The following is a 19,230-nucleotide window of genomic DNA, read 5'->3' as shown; positions in this document are numbered from 1 at the left end:
GAAGGATGGTTGCTAGATCTAGGGCTTCTATTCAAGTAATCTTGATTATAATGATATAGAGGCTAATTGTTGCTTGCAAGATATATTAGAGCTCAACTCCTTAAACACAGTGATCAGCGATGACAATGTTTCACTAGTTAACTAACTAGATCTTGGATCTCAACTATCGTTCATTGATCACAAGAAAGTGTCGATCGATGGTCTTATAGGGATATCGATCGATACACCTTTCACAAATATCGATCGATTGTCAGAAGACAATATCGATCGATGCTTCTAGTTAAGCCCTAGGCGCAATTTTATAATGCTCACTAGTATCCTAGATCAGCGGTTAGCTCTCTCTCTAGCAGTCCTAGCATGACAGATTAGATTGAGGACAGGATGATCAAGGATGTTTGACACATGCAAATTCCTAGGTTCAATATTCTAGTTAGCAAGGCTAGAACAAGCATTAAGAACAATCAATCAATGAAAATCACAACTAAGCAATTCTATAGTTGGGGCTAATCCCTCTAACCTATTTGAACCCTAAACCTAATAGGTGGATCTATTCAGACATGAAGCTTGTCACAGAAATCATAGATGAATAGATGAAAAGCATAAATAATATAAAGCCAAAGCCAATGGAGTTTCAGGAGTACTCTGAAGGAGTTCCTCCTTTCTCTCCTAATTAAGAACAAGAATAAAAGAAAGCTTAGATAGCGTCGCCGTCAACAATGGCTTAGAAAACACATAAATAAGGTTTCTGGTCGTCTAAGGGTATTATGGTAATTTAGGGTTGCTTATGGGCTTCAATCGGTCATAAAATATGCTCGGCCCGCATTCTGGCATCCATATCAATCAATGTCAAGTGTTCCGCATCGATCGACATACGTTCTTCTTCTCGACATCTTCCTCTCGCGAGGCAGACTGACCACTCTTAGTAAAACTGGCATAATTTCGGCTATAGGATCCTGATTGACCTCACACCGGTGGCATTGGAACGCTAACTCAGAGCTCTATCTTGTGTCAAAATATGGGCTCAATCTAACGGTGGGAAGGTCTTCATCCATAGCTAGACATCTGACGCGTCTGTGCAGTTCTGAACCTCAAAAGACTCCAAAATCACCATATTTCTCCAGAACGTACCTGAACCTGTAAATACTCTAAATAGACTCTATATAGTGATAAATATATATTAAAAAACTTATAGACCATGGCTGAAAGTGGGTAAAATCCATGGTCTATCAAAAATTAATTAAGGTTAAAGGAGTGTTCTATCCGGTAAAATCAAACCAATTAAAATTAAAATAGAGAAATTAGTTTGGATTTGGTAGTACCGAATAAACCGAATGGATTTTTTATTTTTAAGAAAGCACAGTACATGGATATCGTTTGGTATATAAACTGATCAAATCGATTAATTGAAAACATTAGTATACTTATATGTAAATTTTATAATAATATTAATAATATATACATAATTATTTTATTATTATGATATCCATAATCAAAACATTAATTTTTAATATTTTTTTTATTTTGTTTTAAGTTAAAGTGGTTATTTTGTTCATTTTCATCAAAGTAATTAAAACGTATTTTTATTTTTATTGCTAACTTCTTGTGCTAAAATATAATTATATAATAATATTATGATATTATTATTTTCTTACTCTTATTTTATTATTTAAATAAAAAGAAAAAATTATATTTAAAAGTTAGACTAAGGAATAAATATTTATGTTTTAATAAATCTGCTTGTGCTAAAATATTATTATATAATAATATTATGATATTATTATTTTCTTACTTATTTTATTATTTAAATAAAAAGAAAACATTATAATTAAAAGTTAGATTAGGGAATAAATATTTATGTTTTAATAAATCTGATTTCTTTTCATATAATTTAACATTTGTTATAAAAGGTATAAAACTGAATAAACCAAAAATCTGGTATATAAACCGAACCAAATCAAATTAGATATAGTTACAATATGATAGCTAATTTTCATAAACCGAAATATCAAAAATCTGAAAAAAAAACATATTAAAACCATAACGAAGTTCAGATTGAACAAGTCTAGATAAAACCAAGTTCAGATTGAACAAGCCTGGATAAAAACCAAGGTTGCTGAATCATTCCCACACATCTAACCTAAAAGTTCTACAAACACATGTTAGGACACGTGTTACTCATGCAAAGCGGAAGTCTTCGTCCACCGATGGACGGCGCTGCTCCGCCCTGATCTCCTCTGTATCAATCTTCTCTTCTCCACCGTGGTTTGGAACATCTTTTCTGACCAACTTGTACCCCTTGAAGATGCCTTCCACTTCAGCCGCAACAAGTTAATCAAAACAGTCTTGTGTAATCATAATAGAATGCAGAGGAGGCTAAATTCAACTTGGAGGAAGACCCTTTGCTGGACTGCTACAGGAATGCCAACTCTTCTAAATCTACCCCATATATAACGTAGAAAATCCAACAAACCCGATCATCTTCCAATCAGAGATGCTTCACCTCAACGCCTGAAACAGCTACTATAAGGAGGAAATACTGAATCTCGTAGACAGTGATCTAAGTGAACAATGAAAGAAGATGTTTGATCAAATTTTCAAACGGAATTAAAATTGAAGAACCAGTTAAAAGGGTGAAGTTTATTCAATATCTACACAATCAAATCAGAGACAACATAATCAACGTGAAAGAACCACTCTGATTTGGTGAGAGAAAGCACAAAAAAAAAACAAATCAAAATTCGCCTAGCGAAGAAGGAATTTCGCTTCCGGAAAACAACATCGATCAAAACAATTGAATATTAACAAAGAAAAAGAAACCTCTTCTCCTCTGAAGAAACCCTACTCCTCTGAAAGGTAAGGATGAGGTAAGAGGAGAGAGTTTCTCTAGTGAAAATAGAAGGTTCACATTAATATGAACACAAATTAATATGAACACATTAATTTGTTAAAGAGAAAATAATAAAAGGCTCACATTAATTTGTTAAAGAGAAAATAGCTAGTAACTTTATAACAAAAAGGTCCATAAAAGGTTCACATTAATTTTTTTAGTGTGTATTGTCTTTCATATTTAAAGGAACTCATACCTATTTTTTTATTTGTCGTGGGTTATTGAAATTCTTTAGTTGAACTTTAAAAATACAATGAAAAAATGTTTAAAATAGGGTCTATTTTTTTATGTTTGTCCAAGGCTATTAGGTTGTTTAAGACGGGCATGTGGAATAGGACAGTGTTGTACTGCTATTTTGCTTTCTCTACAGGGTTTTTGGTGTTTTAATGATGGAAATAGGTATAGTATTTTTCTTATTTTATTTATTAGATCTTGTTATTTTCTTAAACAATCTCTGTTTTGATTATGTATTTATAATTTGTTGTGCTTTTTCATCATTTTTTGTTGATTTCTCTAAGCTTGACCTTGGTGACCATAAAAGGAAAAAAATATCTGTGAGAATTCCTCCTTTTTTGTTGGTGTAAGTTTGATGAAATGTGAAAATAATATCGTACATGGATTTCACTCTTTGTGTTCATATGAGTTTTCTCTATTTAGTTTTGAAGATTGTATATTTTATTAGATTATGTATTTTTCAGCAAATTATTATTTTTTGAATAAAACTTTCACCAAACTTAAGTTATATTATGTATTTTTCATTACATGTTTTCGTTATATCTTGTTGTTTTTCATTTTTAAACTGATTTTGTAAAAAATTGTTTTAATTATGTATTAAGATTTGGTTTCCATCATTTTACTTTTGTCAATTTCTCTAAGTTTGAGCTTAGCGATCAAAAATGAAAAGAAGTTTCATGAGATGTTTTTTTGTTGGCTTAGGTTTGAGGAAACAAGGAAAAACAATATTGTAAATGAATTTTTTTCCTTTTTATTCTTTTGATGAAACACTAAAAACAATAGTGTAAATGGAACTTAATGAACTTTTTCTACTAATTTTTTTTTGAAATTTGTGTATTTTAAAATTATATTGCATATTTTTGCTATATTGTTATTTTTTAAAAAGATTGATATCAGAATTTTAGATGGATTGAAAATGAATATTGATTAAAAAGATTTATGGATTGCTAAATGTTTTGTTACTGAATTTGGTTTAAAGAATAAAAGATGAGAATTTTAAGACAATTCATTATTTTTTAACAAGTTATGCTTAGGTGTCAAGTTTTCAGAAAATACGTTGGTGGCAACATGAGAAAAGATCAAATTGTACTTTATATATAGATAATCATTCAGTTTGAATATTTTTACTATGATAAACAAATTTCTAATTTTAACTACATATTTGATTTTCATCTTATTTTACAACCCATAAAAGCAATAAAGTAAAATAAAATATTTGTAAAAAAAAAAAGAAGCCTAAACTCTAGATCGAGCAACATAGCAAAAATGACCGCCGTTTAGTTATCCTTTATCCATAATGTTTTTGACAGATTTTTGTATCGGAGAATTAGTTAGGCGATGCAAAGTGTATGATTCTATGGTGTGTAAGATGTTATCTATGTTTAGTTGTATGAAGATTTCAAATTTCGTAGATGGTTAAGCCAGTTGAGGGGAGAGCAGTCGTTTGCAACATGACAAAACTCACACCGAATAACTACCACACGACCTTCTAAAATGTCTGGTTGGGACGAAAACAATATAGGCTCAAGAAGATGACATCACTGCATGATAGGTTCAGTTGTTCCCCATCGTAAAAAATGGGCGGCATCCATCAAAAACTTTAGTCTCGGCCCTAAAAACCCCTTTCGGCATTACAACAACGCCCATCTTTTTTTCAAAAAACAAAAAAAAAAACAACGCCTATCAATTTTTATAGCCGTAAGACTTAGGCAAATCAACACCTCGTCAAAAATCGTCCATCGCTAGTGACCAAAGTTCTTAATAATCTTCCTATAACATCAACACTTAAGAAACCTCAAGCCTAAGCCAGCTCTCATGGCACAAAATCCATTCAACATATAACAAAACAGTGTTCATATAACCAAAGCTAGAGTTTACGAAATGATTTTTGGAGTTTATACAAAACGTTCTTTGAATGACTGGAAACAAATTCATACGAAACGATCTTTGTATAAACAATCTTCGTTGACACTTCAAAATATTTTGTCAACATCAAGCATAATGGCTTAAGGAAAAAAGTAGTTCATAAATCTCCACCACATCATTCGGCACAAAAGGTTTCGTAAGAAATAGAACAAAACTTAGGTGAACCTTTAGATCCACATCATTCTTAGTGACCAATTAAAGTGTCTAGATTATTAACTAAAAAACATTAAATTAAATAAAAAATAGTTAAAAAAATAAATATGCTGATTTTAACGACGTTAACGCCGCTAGCGAAACCCTAAATTCTAAATCCTAAACCCAAATCCAAACCTCTAAACCTAAATCATATACCCTAAACTCTAATCCTAGACCGTAAACCCAAATTATATATCTTAAACCAAAAAATAAGACTATAAACCTAAACCATATACCCTAAACCAAAGTCTTAGACCCTAAACCCAAACCGTAAACCTTAACCCAAACCCTATAGCATCTAAGTTTGGAGTTTGGGTTTAGGGTTTACCGTTTGGGTTTTAGGTCTAGGATTTAAGTTTAGGGTATAGGTTTTGGGTTTAGGATTTACCGTTTGGGTTTAGGATTTACCGTTTGGACTTATGGTTAAGGTTTTGGGTTTAGGATATATAATTTGGTTATAAGGTTTATGGTTTGGGTTTAGGGTCTAGGACTTGGGTTTAGGGTATAGAGTTTAGGTTTATAGTCTAGTTTTTGGGTTTAGGGTATATAATTTGGGTTTAGGGTCTAGGATTAGGGTTTAGGGTATAGGGTTTGGGTTTAGGGGTTTGGATTTGGGTTTAGAATTTAGGGTATAGGGTTTAGAATTTAAGATTTAGGGTTTAGGGTTTAGCTGGAAGCGTTAGCGTCATTAAAATTAATGTTTTTATTTTTTGTAGCTATTTTTTATTTAATTTAATATTTTTTAATTAATAATCTATGTGTCACTTTGATTGGTTCTAAAGGATTGAGTGAATTTAAAGGTTCACCCTATGGGGTGAACCTAAGTTCTGTCCTAAAAAATACTACGCAAAAAAACGATAAACTGATTCGGTTAGAAATATCATCAATCAACAAAAGCTTTCATTAAAGGAGCATTATTAAAAAAAACCCTAATGATTGACGATGGCGACGGCGATACGATTTCAAAAGGCGGCGCTTCAATTGCGAAGGCTGGTGATGGGATCTCAAAGGACGGCGAGTCAGAGCTTGGTGAAAGGAGGCTTGTGGAAGATATGGTCATTGGCAGTGGTTCGCCGGTGGAGAAATAGGCTGAAAGGGTTTCCTACTCGGAGGCTCTAACGGTTGGTTCATCGGGTGTAGAGCTCAAACCTGATTTCATTGTCAAGGATGGCGTTGCAGAGGTTGCGATACCAGAAGAGGTGTTTGCGGATGTGGTGCCGTTATGGAAGTATTTTTTTGTTGGGTACTTCATGAATGAGGCCCCGCATATTGGTCCGATTCATGCTACGGTGAATCGAATTTGGAATCTACCGGGTAAGCGAACAAGGATTGATGTCCAATTCATTGGAAAAACGACAGTGCTTTTCAGAATTGAGGACGAGGAAGTGAGGAAGAGAGTTCTGAAAAAGAAGTTTTGGCATATCTCGGAGGTTCCTTTGATGTTGGGGGAGTGGACCCCTGAAACGGCTCGACCTCCGCCTGGCCTTTCGGCTATGCCTTTGTGGGTGGATCTATCGAATGTTCCAGGCTATCTTTATTCTAAAGAGGGCCTCAAGTTCCTGGCCAGAACTTCTGGAAAGTTCATCAAACTTCACCCGCACACAGAACGTTGTGTTCGAATGGATGTTGCTAGAGTGTTAGTGGAAGTTGATTTAACCAAGCCATTACCAAACACGATAAGCTTTCGGGACAGAGAAGGTCGCACAGTCTTGGTATCTATCACCTACCCCTGGCTCCCTCCTCAGTGCCACTCATGTTCCAAGTGGGGTCATTTGGCAAAGGATTGTGTATCACAGAAGACCCCTGATGTTGTGTGTAATCAACCTGCAGACGTTACAAATGAACCGGGAACGGACATAGTTGAGCTAGAAGGTTTCTCCTCTAAAGAAGCCACCAAAAAAGCTAGTACTGAGATTGTAGCAACGCTGATTACTGAGTTGGAGTCGATGTCGAGTAAAGAGAATCTATCAAACAAGTCCTGTCCAAAAGAAGTTTTGAGCTTGGTCGGGACTAAGCAGCAGGTGGAGATTAATTCAGCAGATAAGTGGGCTCTGGTAACGACTAATAACGGTGGAGCTCCACCTCCTGTAAGGGCCGTTGAGGGTTGTTTTTTGCCAAATGGATTCCAGTTACTACAAGATATGAGAGAAGAAGGAGAGATTGATTAGGAGGAAGAAGTGGAGGAGGATGGGTCTGAAGATCATAGCGAGGAGATTAAAGTGGTATCGAAGATCATAGCGAGGAGATTAAAGGCTACGCTTCCAGACGCTATAGAGCTAAACCAATGTGCTTTTGTTGAGGGAAGGCTTCTGCTGGAAAATGTTTTGCTAGCAACTGAATTAGTCAAAGACTACCATAAGGACTCGGTAACACCTCGGGCTGCTATCAAGCTGGACATTTCAAAGGCGTTTGACACTGTTAGCTGGGAGTTTATTAAGGCAACCCTGCGTGCAATGAACTACCCGGATCTGTTTATTTCATGGATCATGAGATGCATTGATACTGCAGCTTACTCAGTGTCGGTGAATGAGGAGTTAAAAGGTTTCTTCTCCAGTAGCAGAGGCGTACGACAAGGATGCTCGCTGTCCCCGTATCTCTATGTTATAGTCAGCAACGTACTCTCCAAGCTCCTAAACAGGGCGGTTTCTGAAGGTCAGATTGGCTATCATCCACACTGTAAGGAGGTGAATCTCTCTCATTTGAGCTTCACCGATGATATAGTTGTCTTCACAAACGGCTCCCCAGAATCGCTTCGAAGCACACTGGCTGTATTTGATAAATTTGCTGCAATGTCGGGTCTGAGAATTTATATTGCTAAGTCGACTGTATTTGCTGCAGGAAGAGGGAAAGCAACACTTGAAAACGCAGCTGATGTCTCTGGATTATCCATCTCGGCGCTGCCAATCAAGTACCTTGGACTGCCCTTAACCACAAAGACTATGTCGAAGCAAGATTACGAGCCTCTAATCACCAAAATAAGGGCCAGATTTCTCTCGTGGACAAGCAAGGCACTCTCGTATGCGGGAAGATTGCAACTTATCAAGTCGGTTATTGCAAGCATCACCAACTTCTGGTGTGCAGCATTTTGTCTCCCACAAGCCTGCATTGATGATATTGAGAGTATGTGCTCAGCATTCTTATGGAACGGCTCACCAAATAACACTTCTATGGCAAAGGTTGCTTGGGCTGATGTCTGCTGTCCATTTGAAGAAGGTGGCTTGGGTCTGCGACGGGTTCAGGAAGTAAGTACAGTTTTCATCCTGAAACTTATCTGGCGACTCTCTGCCCACTCTAGCTCGCTGTGGGGAACTTGGGTGAAACAATATCTCCTTCGTGGTGAGACTTTATGGGATGTGAGGGACACTGGACTAGGGTCATGGGATTGGCGAAAGATTCTGAAGTTTCGGAACCTAGCAAAGCAGTTCATCCGTATGGACATTGGGAATGGTCAGTCAGTGAGGTTTTGGTCGGATCTTTGGCACCCTGCAGGGAGGCTAATAGAGATTACTAGGGAAATTGGAACGCAAAAGCTTGGCATAGGGAGAAACACAAGGATTTGTGATGTGTATAGAGATGGAGCTTGGAGACTTCGGGTCTGTCGGGATCAACAATTATAGAGACTGGTGCATGCAATTCATCAGTTTCCCATAGTACTAAATGCTGAGGCTGCTGATGGGACTATGTGGAAAAATGGACCTGATGATTATGGGGATAAGTTCTTAGCCTCGAGTACTTGGCACCAGATCAGACAGCGTAAGGACAATCTGCAATGGACTAAGCTTGTGTGGTTTTCGCAAGGAGTTCTCCGCTATGCTTTCATTACCTGGCTAGCGTTTCGTGACAGACTGGCTACAGGCCATCGAACCAGTCAATGGGGCCAGCCACAATGTTGCATGTTTTGTGGTGAGCCGGGTGAGACCAGGGAGCATATGTATTTCGCTTGTCCATATACCTACACGTTGTGGCTGCAAGTTGTGGGTAATCTGATTGGAGTTGAACCAGACCCGGACTGGGACATCACAGTTTCGAGCTTCCTCACACGGAAGTATGATCGCATCACCTTCATCTTGTTGCGACTGGTCCTGCAAGTTACTATATACTCTGTCTGGAGGGAAAGGAATGATCGACCGCATAATGGCACTGCAAAGTCTGTGGACCAGTTGGGTCGGATCATCGACAAAACAATGAGGAATCGCATAATGTCGACGAAGTACTACTTGAAACCGAAACTACAGGGGCTGATGCAACGTTGGTTTATGGCTCATATGCCTTAAACTGATCTAGTATATTTTTTCAGATTGTTTAAACTGCAGTCTTAGAAATACCTTTGTATATATATTCTTTTTACGATGATCAATAAATTAAAAATTTCATCAAAAAAAAAATACTACGCAAGCTATTTCCAAATTAATCTAGGTACAACTTCTCTTTTGATACTGGTTACGCTGAAACTTCCTGCCAAAATCAACCATCATCACCGGAGACTATCAGTTAGCCCATATATTGGTCTTTCTCTACGCCAGTTCTACCTTTGATCAGCCATAACAATGAACCAAGTCTCTCGTCGGCCATAACAATGATCCAAGTTTCTCATCGATCATAACGAGAAGCCAAGTCTCTCGTCAGATGTAGTGACGAGGCTAACTCGTCTAAACAAGCTAACACATAGGAAAGAAACTAAGGCATGCTTCTCAAAGGTAAACTAATTACCATTTGGAGAACTTACTCGCAGTTGAAGGAATTCAGCCTCTTGCAAGATGGATGGACACGAAAACGTTGTGGTGACTGTCAAGTCAAAAACTCTTGAGGCACGATCAATGTCCGATTCATGAGAACAGTACATAGGCTAGTTAATATCCCCTTTGTTTCTGAAAGATAAAAGTTTTATTTCATTTCAAAATATATATTTTCTATGCATTTTTGTTAGTTATTAATGGTGAATGGTAAACTTTAAAAATTACATCTACTGAAGAAAAAATATCCTAAGATAATACTAAATATTTTTTTGTTCTAAAACAATACCATGAAAAGGAAAAAAAATCCAAAATAGAATTAACAAAAAAATTTAAAATATTTTTATTTATTTATTTGGGTTGGGTTACCCTATTTGATTTAGAGTTTAATTTCTAGTGGACCGAGTTAGGGAAAGGCCTCGAAATTTAAGTTATTATTTGCGGGTCCCGCCCCGTTTGACACGCCGAGGGGAGGGTGCGGGTCGACCGATTTAAAAAATTTAAATCTGTGGGTTTAGGTGCGTATTGAAATTATTTTAAGCAGGACAAGTATAGATCAGCCGAATTTGAGTCGGGTACCCGCCAACTCGCATATTTAAAAAAAAATAACAAAGAGATTAAAAAAAACTTTTTCATAAAATTATATAAATATTTATGTAATTTTAATAACTATATTATTTTAATATTATTTTTAAAAATATAATTCTTATATAATTAATATAATTATTGCAATATAACTAATATTACATGCGGGTTTTGACAGGGCGATGTGGGTATAAACATTTTTGTTTGCTGGTTATGCGGGTTGAATTTTTGAATAAAAAATAATTTGACATGCGGCGAGGCACAGAAAGTCCGGGCGGATTGACCCTCAAACCCAACACTAAATTAGACATTTCACATTTTGATTAATGCTATTTGGAGATTTTTTTTGTATTTATTCTAAGTTTTTGTGATATTTAAGAAAATTATCTTTAATGGAATTTCTATTGGTTTAAAATGTAAAAAATAACTAATCACATAAATGTTCATAGGCAAAATTTAATACTCCCTATATTTCAAGAAGATGTATGTTTTAGAATTTTCTCATATATTAAAATGATATATAAAATTTGTATTACTAATGCATCATTTAAACAATAGAATTTCAATTAAAAAAATTATGTTTTTTGAAATTTATAATTTATCATTAACTAATGCATTAGAAATGTAAAAATATGTGTATTTGAAACAATTTTTTTACAAACATGAACTCTTAGAACAGATGAAGTATATTATTTTATTAATGTGTGAAAACACCAAAAAAATACATCTTTCATGAGCAATTAGTAGATAAACATTGAACAATTTTCATGCTTCGTTTTTAATATATACTCGCACAACCGTACGGGTGATTATTTTTCGTTTTTACACACATAATTATTTATTTTACATGATTAATTCTATATAATTTTAATATTTACCATATTATTAATTGTTTAATATAACATTTTAAAACACAACAATTTTATAGTTCACATGCAATTATTTAATATATTTGTTTAAAATTTTCAGTGATACAAAATTATATATTGAAAAATCTTATTGGCTAAGGATAAAAATCAATTGAAAAGTATTATATTAGTTAATATCACAAAATTAATACAAAATTATGCATGGGTTTAGTTATAATTACAAAATTAATTAGATATTTAAAAAGTTTTTTTAGTTAAAATGAAATATACATTTAAATTTTAAAGAAACACAAAATTAATTAAATATTTAAACGTTTTGTTTAAGTGAAAAATGAAATATACATTTATTTTAAATAAATACAAAAGTAATTAAATATTTAAAATGTTTATTTTAATGAAAAAATGAAATATATACATATTTATATTGTAAATAAAAAGACATTATATTTTTTTATTCAGATAAAATTTCAGAGAAAATATAGGAATATCTATTTGATTTTTTTATGATAATTCAAATAATTCAAATTATACAAAAAATAATTTAAACAACTTTCTAAGTGTTGGTCTAAAAAAAATCAGACATGAATTAAATCAAGATTTCTATTTTAACAATATAGATATATTTATTTATAAACAAAAAAATTCAAATTAATGCTTAAATCATGTAATTATTTTTAAAATCAAACATATTGTGAAACTTCTAAAGGATTTTGTCACGTTCAAGGATATGCCACATTATCACTTTGAAATAAAATAATAGCCAATCATTATTTTTAACAGCGGTATAGAGCGACAAGGAGATGAGCAGGTATCGTTTCCATTAAAACAGCTGGATTTGTCGGCAATTAAAGTCTGAACAATACCATATTTAATTCACATTAAATGTTTTTTGACCCAAACTAACATAAAAAACATAATGCAATTAAAGATTGACAGAAAGTAAAAAACATGATGCAATTCGACGGTCAAAACAAATTGACTTCCAATTAAAATTAGAAAAATACTTCATAATACAACAAAAGTCTTACTTATATTTCAAAAGTATATATTTTTCTTAAAAAGCCGTCCTAGGTTATTTACTTATTTTTGTGAAAATCTTCTTCCAACTGGGTTTATAATGGGAAAGAGTTTTGTATAAATATTTTCTCCGGAGAATATAGCATTTTTAGAATGTCTTTAATGTTTAAATAAAATTTCTTATTTTAGGATATTTTTTTGAGCAAAAAAATTTAGTTTAAATATACTACTAGTAGTTCAACGACCTTACACATAAAAACAATCTCTAAACTCCATCTGTTGTAAACGACTTATTTCCGTACCAGAAGTTTCATATAGCAATAGTTCCACACAATCTTTTAATCTCGTCTTAATTCCACATATTAGAAGTATTAAAACCTATTTTTTTCCCAATCCGAAAGATCGAGATCCATATCTCCATAATGTATTAAGTATGAACTTTAATCCACATAGTCCGATTTAGTTCAGTTTACTACTCAAAATTTTGAAACATAACCATTGACTAACCAAATTGAATCGATACAATCTGATTTTTAAAATTTACTAAAGTTTGATTCGAATGTTAGATCGGGTTTGTATTTGAATAGCAGGTTGGATCATGTTTTAAATTTGGTCTAAAACATGCTAATTTGGTATCAATTTACATTCAAACTATTAAAACCAAACCAAACCATCATTTATGTGGATATGAGTTTCGATTTTTCTGATTGTGTGGAAATAGGTTTTAATAATTCTAATACGTGAAATTAGGACGAAGTTGAAAGATTGTGTGGAACTATTACTATATGATATTTCTGGTACGGAAATAGTTCGTTTAACCTGTTTCGTTTTGTTTTTCTTTGACCTTTAAACTTTCATCTGTTCATCTAATCTTCATAGTGTAATAAATGAATGTATTATTTGGTTAATTATTTTAACTGCTCACCTATTGACAAAAGGAAAAAAAAAAAAATTACAAAAACAAGTTGCCTAATCTCGCAAATCCAGAAACCTACTCGGATCCACTTTACCCCGTCTAGATTCGTACGGTGCAAGTGAACTCAAACACAAAAGAAAAAGACGAGAAAGAGAGAGAGACACTATTCTTCTTGTCAAATCCCTTTCGCATGTTAATCTGTAACGATTTACTGTTTTCTTGTCAAGTCTAGAATCGAAAAGAATGTCTGGATCTGAAGTCTGAATCATTGGGAAGAGGAAGCGTGTAGGTCAGGTTGCTGCTACTATTACGTTGAAGAGAAGCAAGTATAACTCATTTATTGAGAGAAAGCTCAAGTATCGTTGTTAGTTTTGGGTGAGCAATGGAGTCGCGGATGGATCAGTACGAGCTCATGGAGCAGATCGGGCGTGGTGCCTTTGGCGCCGCCATTCTAGTTCATCACAAGGCCGAGAGAAAGAAGTATTCATTTCTCCTTCCATAGACTTTTTCTCCATGTATATTCGCTTAGCTCTGTGTTTTCAAATTAGGTATGTTCTGAAGAAGATCAGATTAGCTCGACAAACGGAACGTTGCCGGAGATCTGCTCATCAAGAAGTAATTTTTGAACACCAATCCCTTTTTTTTTCCAGATTCCAAACACGATTTCTTTCTTATCTCGAATTTGTTTTTTTTTTTTAACCTCACTGGTGAATTTTTCCAGATGTCTTTAATTGCGAGGGTTCAGCATCCTTACATCGTCGAGTTTAAAGAAGCTTGGGTTGAGAAAGCAAGTCTTCAATTATTTTTTTTTATTGATCTGAATAGATTTTATTGTTTTTTTATAGTATGAGTTTAAATTTGAAAATGCAGGGTTGCTATGTTTGTATTGTCACTGGATATTGTGAAGGAGGAGACATGTGAGTTTACTTTCTGTTAAGATTTTCTAGTTAATGGTTTCCCCTTTTGTTGTTTTGCTCACACAAAGTCAAAGAGTTTGTTAAAAATCTTTTGGTTCTTCTGTAATGTTTTTGGCAGGGCCGAGTTGATGAAAAAGTCCAACGGTGTGTACTTTCCTGAGGAGGTACTCACTTGCTTACTTTCCATCTGAAACATGTTTTTATGCTTTATTAGTGATTGATTAGTACTCTATGGTGATTGTCTTTTTCTTTTTATTGATTTGCAGAAACTCTGCAAGTGGTTTACGCAACTGTTGTTAGCTGTTGAGTATCTTCATTCTAACTATGTTCTACATCGTGATCTCAAGGTAAGAAAAACATTGGCAATGCTACTTGTCTGAATCGTTCTGTCATGCTTAATTTTCTTATGGACTTATTTGTGACGCCTGCTCTTTCCAGTGTTCCAACATTTTCCTTACTAAAGATGACGTCCGCCTTGGTAAAAACTCAATTTGACCTCCACAAAGAATGTTTGAGGTATTTTTAAAATATTGTGTTTTACCTTGTGTTGTATTTACAGGGGACTTTGGTCTGGCAAAAACTCTAAAGGCGGATGACCTAACTTCCTCGGTATGTCTTAGAGTCTCTGTAATTTTCGCATACAACTTGTATTTACCATTATCAGCGCATTTGACATGAGTTTTGCTAACCAAATTCTATACATGAAGATATCTATTGCCTCATTTCAACAACTGACTATATGAGATAATATCTTACAATGGTTATGACAGTCATGGGTTCTATATACTCCTGCCATTGACAATTGGTCTTCAGAAATGGAACTTCATGATGATTATTCTTGCATTGCTCTAAAAGTTTCACAATTGATACTTGTGTGACAAAGACTTTGGTGTTTTATGACTCATGGATTGGCATTTTATATGTAAGGTCGTTGGAACTCCAAACTACATGTGCCCGGAACTGCTTGCTGATATCCCTTATGGTTTTAAATCAGATATCTGGTCTCTAGGTATATATAATAGCCCTATCCTTTGTTACGTTTAAGAATCTTGTTGTTGTGGTTGAAGCTAAGACAAAACTGTATGCTGTTGAACAGGCTGTTGTATATACGAGATGGCTGCATTTCGGCCTGCTTTCAAAGCTTTTGTAAGTTAGGCATTTCGCTTAGATAATCTAAATGTTTTGCGTCTGTAGTTATATATATTTGTTTCCGTTCTTTAATTGTTTCCTTGTTTGGTGGGTAACTGATCAGAGAAGGTTGTGCCTCTATTAGAGAATAAAATCCTAAGGAGCTATATTTAGACTTACGTATATAACTGAAATTTAGATTGTATGGAAACAGGATATGGCAGGGCTTATAAGCAAGGTTAATCGATCCTCAATTGGTCCGTTGCCTTCATGCTATTCTCCATCTTTGTAAGTTTCATTTTCTAAGCTCAAGCTTAATCTATTTCTTGATTTGACACTTTGAGATTGAAGTGTAATAATTCCTGATTAAATAACATTTCTCTCTCTAATATATTAAATTTTTTTTTTTTTTTTGATATTGCAGAAAAGCACTTATCAAGGGGATGCTAAGGAAGAACCCAGAGTATCGGCCAAGCGTATGTTTTCTTTCTAGGACCTGAAGCTGTCTTCTTAAGGGCCTTCCTTCACTTTTTGGAATGAAATTAACATTATAATACTTGTGTTTCTGTTCAGGCCTCCGAGATTTTGAAGCATCCTTATTTGCAGCCATACGTTGAGCAGTACCGTCCAGCCATAAACGCAGCGTCTATAACTCCAGAAAAGCCTCTCAATTCTCGTGAGGGCCGGAGGAGTATGGCTGAAAGCCAGAACAGCAATAGCTCCAATGAGAGAGATAACTTCTACGTGAGTGACAAAAGTAACCGACCTGTGGGTCCAAGCAACGGTAATAAAGTCGTTGAGACCGATTCAGTTTCTGTCGATGAAGAAGACATTGTCGACCATATGCAGCAACAACAACCGGTTGAAAATGAAAATGTCCAGAGCGTTTCAGCAGCTAAAACAGATAGTCATGGCATTCTAAAGCCCTCGCAGAGTGACCAACGGCCAGAGATGATTCAACCAAGGCACCCAAAAACTATTAGGAACATCATGATGGTTCTGAAAGAAGAGAAAGCTAGAGAAAATGGTTCACCCTTGAGAACTCAAGTTAATCGAGGGAGAACATCTGGTGTTCCGACACAGAAGAACAATACTGAAACTCCTTCAAAGATTCCCAAACTCGGTGACATTGCTCATAGCTCCAAGACTAACGTAAATACACCTTCAAAGCTTGCCTCTGATTCTGCAAAGACTCCACCACCGAAGCATCCACAAGTAACTACTCTCTCTCTCCCTCTCTTTTTCTATTTCCCAAGTTTAGGAGATATGATATGATAAAAATTGAACTTGCAGATGCCAATGATCGACTCTACTTCCACAATTAAGCCTAGAAACGACAGAATTCCTCTGGCTCCCGCGGCGAAACAGGAGCCGGAAGAGGCAATGTCAGCTAAGCGAAGACAAAGGACACCTCCTACTTTACCAAGAAGAACGTCCTCAAGGAAATTAGGAGCAGATAATCCAAATTTGGTGGCTAAAGACACCACGAAGCTATTATATCCATGTCAGCCGTCAGAGCACGAAAATAATATTCATCATCAACCTCGTGTCCAAGCGGAGCCAAAGAGAACCTCTGTCGGATCTTCCAAAGGGGTCCAGAGTGAAAGCAGCAACTCCATCTCGTCTTCTTTGTCCATGCAAGCATTTGAGCTCTGTGATGATGCTTCCACACCGTATGTCGACATGTCGGAACACACAACTCCTGATGACCACAGACGATCATGTCATAGTGAATACTCGTCTTCGTTTCCGGAAATCTCATCAGAGATGCTGATCCGCAGAGAAGAACACAGCACCAGTATGCGCCTTGCCGACACTGTTCGTGTTCCTGATGTTCAGAACAACATTTCCCAACACCAGCCAGGAGGAAGCTCTCCTCCTCCTGCGTCTAAGGAGAGTGGTAGCCCTCTAACGTTACAAAGCTACGAGCCAAACGCGTCAGGTGATGATAAATTCACAGTCAAAGAATTCGTCTCACCAGTGCCTTCGGATAACAAAACCACAGGCGTTGTCTCTCAGAACTCAACTCTCGAGAGGAGCAACAATCCTTCGGTGGTTGATGATGTCATACATGTAATCCGGCACAGCAGTTTTAGAGTAGGGAGTAGTGATCAGCCGGTCATGGAGAGTGTTGAAGTGGGTGTCCAGAACGTTGACGTTGGGAAACTCATTAACGTTGTGAGAGATGAGCTTGAAGTGAGGAAAGTAGCCACTCCCTCCTCTGATGCCAACTCAGAGCCTCCTCCTCCTGCTGAAGAGCCAGATCCTATCACTAACTATTCAGAAACCAAGAGCTTTAACTCCTGCTCTGATTTTTCACCACCTGAGACTAGACCAAACTCATTCATGCCTGAAGAGGAAACTACTCCGGTTCCAGCTGTCAAAGAGACGTTGGACATCAAGTCTTTCAGACAGAGAGCAGAGGCCCTTGAAGGTCTCTTGGAACTATCTGCCGATTTGCTGGAGCAGAGTAGACTCGAAGAGCTAGCCATCGTGTTGCAGCCCTTTGGTAAGAACAAAGTTTCGCCTAGAGAAACTGCTATTTGGTTGGCAAAGAGCTTAAAAGGAATGATGATCGATGACATCAATCATAACAACTGTGGCATTTCCAGGAATTGTCCATGAAGGTACGATTGTATTATACCACCATCTTCAACCAAAACTCTCTCTTCTGTTACCTTTTTTTTTTTTTTTTTCCTGTAACGTTTAAATTTGCACAAAGCAATAATTCCTTCTTTTATTAAAAAAAAAAAGAGAAAAGAATCTATTATAAACCATATTTTTTTCAGAGAACTCATCATTTTCGAAATCTTGAAAGTACAGCCACCGATGTTAGACGTAATCATCTACGTTATATAGAGATTATCAGGGATTATTGCTTGGTTCTTTTTCTTCTTCTCCATGTTTCTGTTTCGTTTAATAACTTTTATTATTTAGGACAAACTGATGAGGTTGAGTGATTATCAGTTATTTACTTACGTGACTGTTTTCGTGGACGATCACGGAAATAAATTTATAATTTTTAAATTATTTCATAATTGATATGTTTGAAAATAGATCTCTTTTACATGGACACTGGATTTTAACCCACACATTCGTGCAGATATTTTATTTAACTTTTTATATTGTTCAAAATTTATTTTATTAGATGAAAAAATTTACCAATATTAAACAATTTTTTAATATATACTTTTTAAACACACAAGTTGATAAGAGAAATCAACAATAATTTTATTGTGTTTTCAACAGTATTAATATTAGCCAACTTTATATATATTTGTATTGTTATATTTTTTATATTTTTTCCAATATAATCAATAATTTAAATATGCGTAAAATACATATTTATAAATATTTTCTTATTTTACATAATAATGTTCTAGTTTGTGATGTTAATTGATTATTTACACGTGTTTTAAATTTTTTTAGTTCTTAGGAATAAATAGTTAGGTATTGGATGCTATTTCTAAGACAAAATATTTCGCATTAATTTAAAAGATTTTTAATTTATAAAATATTTTATGAAAAAATAGTTCACATTAATTTAAAATATTTTAGATTATATCATATTTGGTTAGTTAAGATTTTATATTATGATTTTGTAATTGAACATTTAATTTTCTACTATGAAGTAGTTTTATAAAAAAAATATTCGTGTTTCAAATATTCTATTAACGATTTTAATTGAAAAATTGACATTATTTTTATATATGTGATAGTATATATATGAAAAGAATCTCGTTGTCATTTTTATTTTAGGTTTTCTAATACTTAATTGTTTGTCTACTATATGATTTGTCAAGAATATAGATTGTATGGGAAA

General features: G+C 34.7%; 1 protein-coding gene across 1 annotated transcript; it reads left to right on the top strand.

Annotated features, from left to right (window-relative positions):
- Nucleotides 1-13,418: 13,418 nt before the first annotated feature.
- On the top strand, nt 13,419-18,195 carry LOC106440128 (serine/threonine-protein kinase Nek5). The gene is made up of 14 exons (XM_013881728.3): nt 13,419-13,842; nt 13,911-13,977; nt 14,084-14,149; nt 14,233-14,279; nt 14,398-14,443; nt 14,546-14,626; nt 14,718-14,757; nt 14,839-14,888; nt 15,207-15,288; nt 15,376-15,425; nt 15,622-15,695; nt 15,832-15,883; nt 15,981-16,622; nt 16,701-18,195. The coding sequence occupies exons 1-14, from the start codon at nt 13,745-13,747 to the stop codon at nt 18,030-18,032; spliced, it is 2,727 nt and encodes a 908-aa protein (XP_013737182.2). The 5' UTR covers nt 13,419-13,744; the 3' UTR covers nt 18,033-18,195.
- The last annotated feature ends 1,035 nt before the right edge of the window (nt 18,196-19,230 follow it).

The sequence above is a fragment of the Brassica napus genome, chromosome C3 (assembly GCF_020379485.1).
Source record: "Brassica napus cultivar Da-Ae chromosome C3, Da-Ae, whole genome shotgun sequence".
NCBI lineage: Eukaryota > Viridiplantae > Streptophyta > Magnoliopsida > Brassicales > Brassicaceae > Brassica > Brassica napus.
Note: the sequence above shows the minus strand (reverse complement) of the source record. Positions and strands in the feature narration are given on the sequence as shown.

Coding starts and splice junctions, on each gene's coding strand:
- LOC106440128 (XM_013881728.3), top strand. CDS start 13,745: ATGGAGTCGCGGATGGATCAGTACGAGCTCATGGAGCAGATCGGGCGT. Junction 13,843..13,910: donor CACAAGGCCGAGAGAAAGAA/GTATTCATTTCT, acceptor TTTTCAAATTAG/GTATGTTCTGAAGAAGATCA. Junction 15,696..15,831: donor TCATGCTATTCTCCATCTTT/GTAAGTTTCATT, acceptor TTGATATTGCAG/AAAAGCACTTATCAAGGGGA.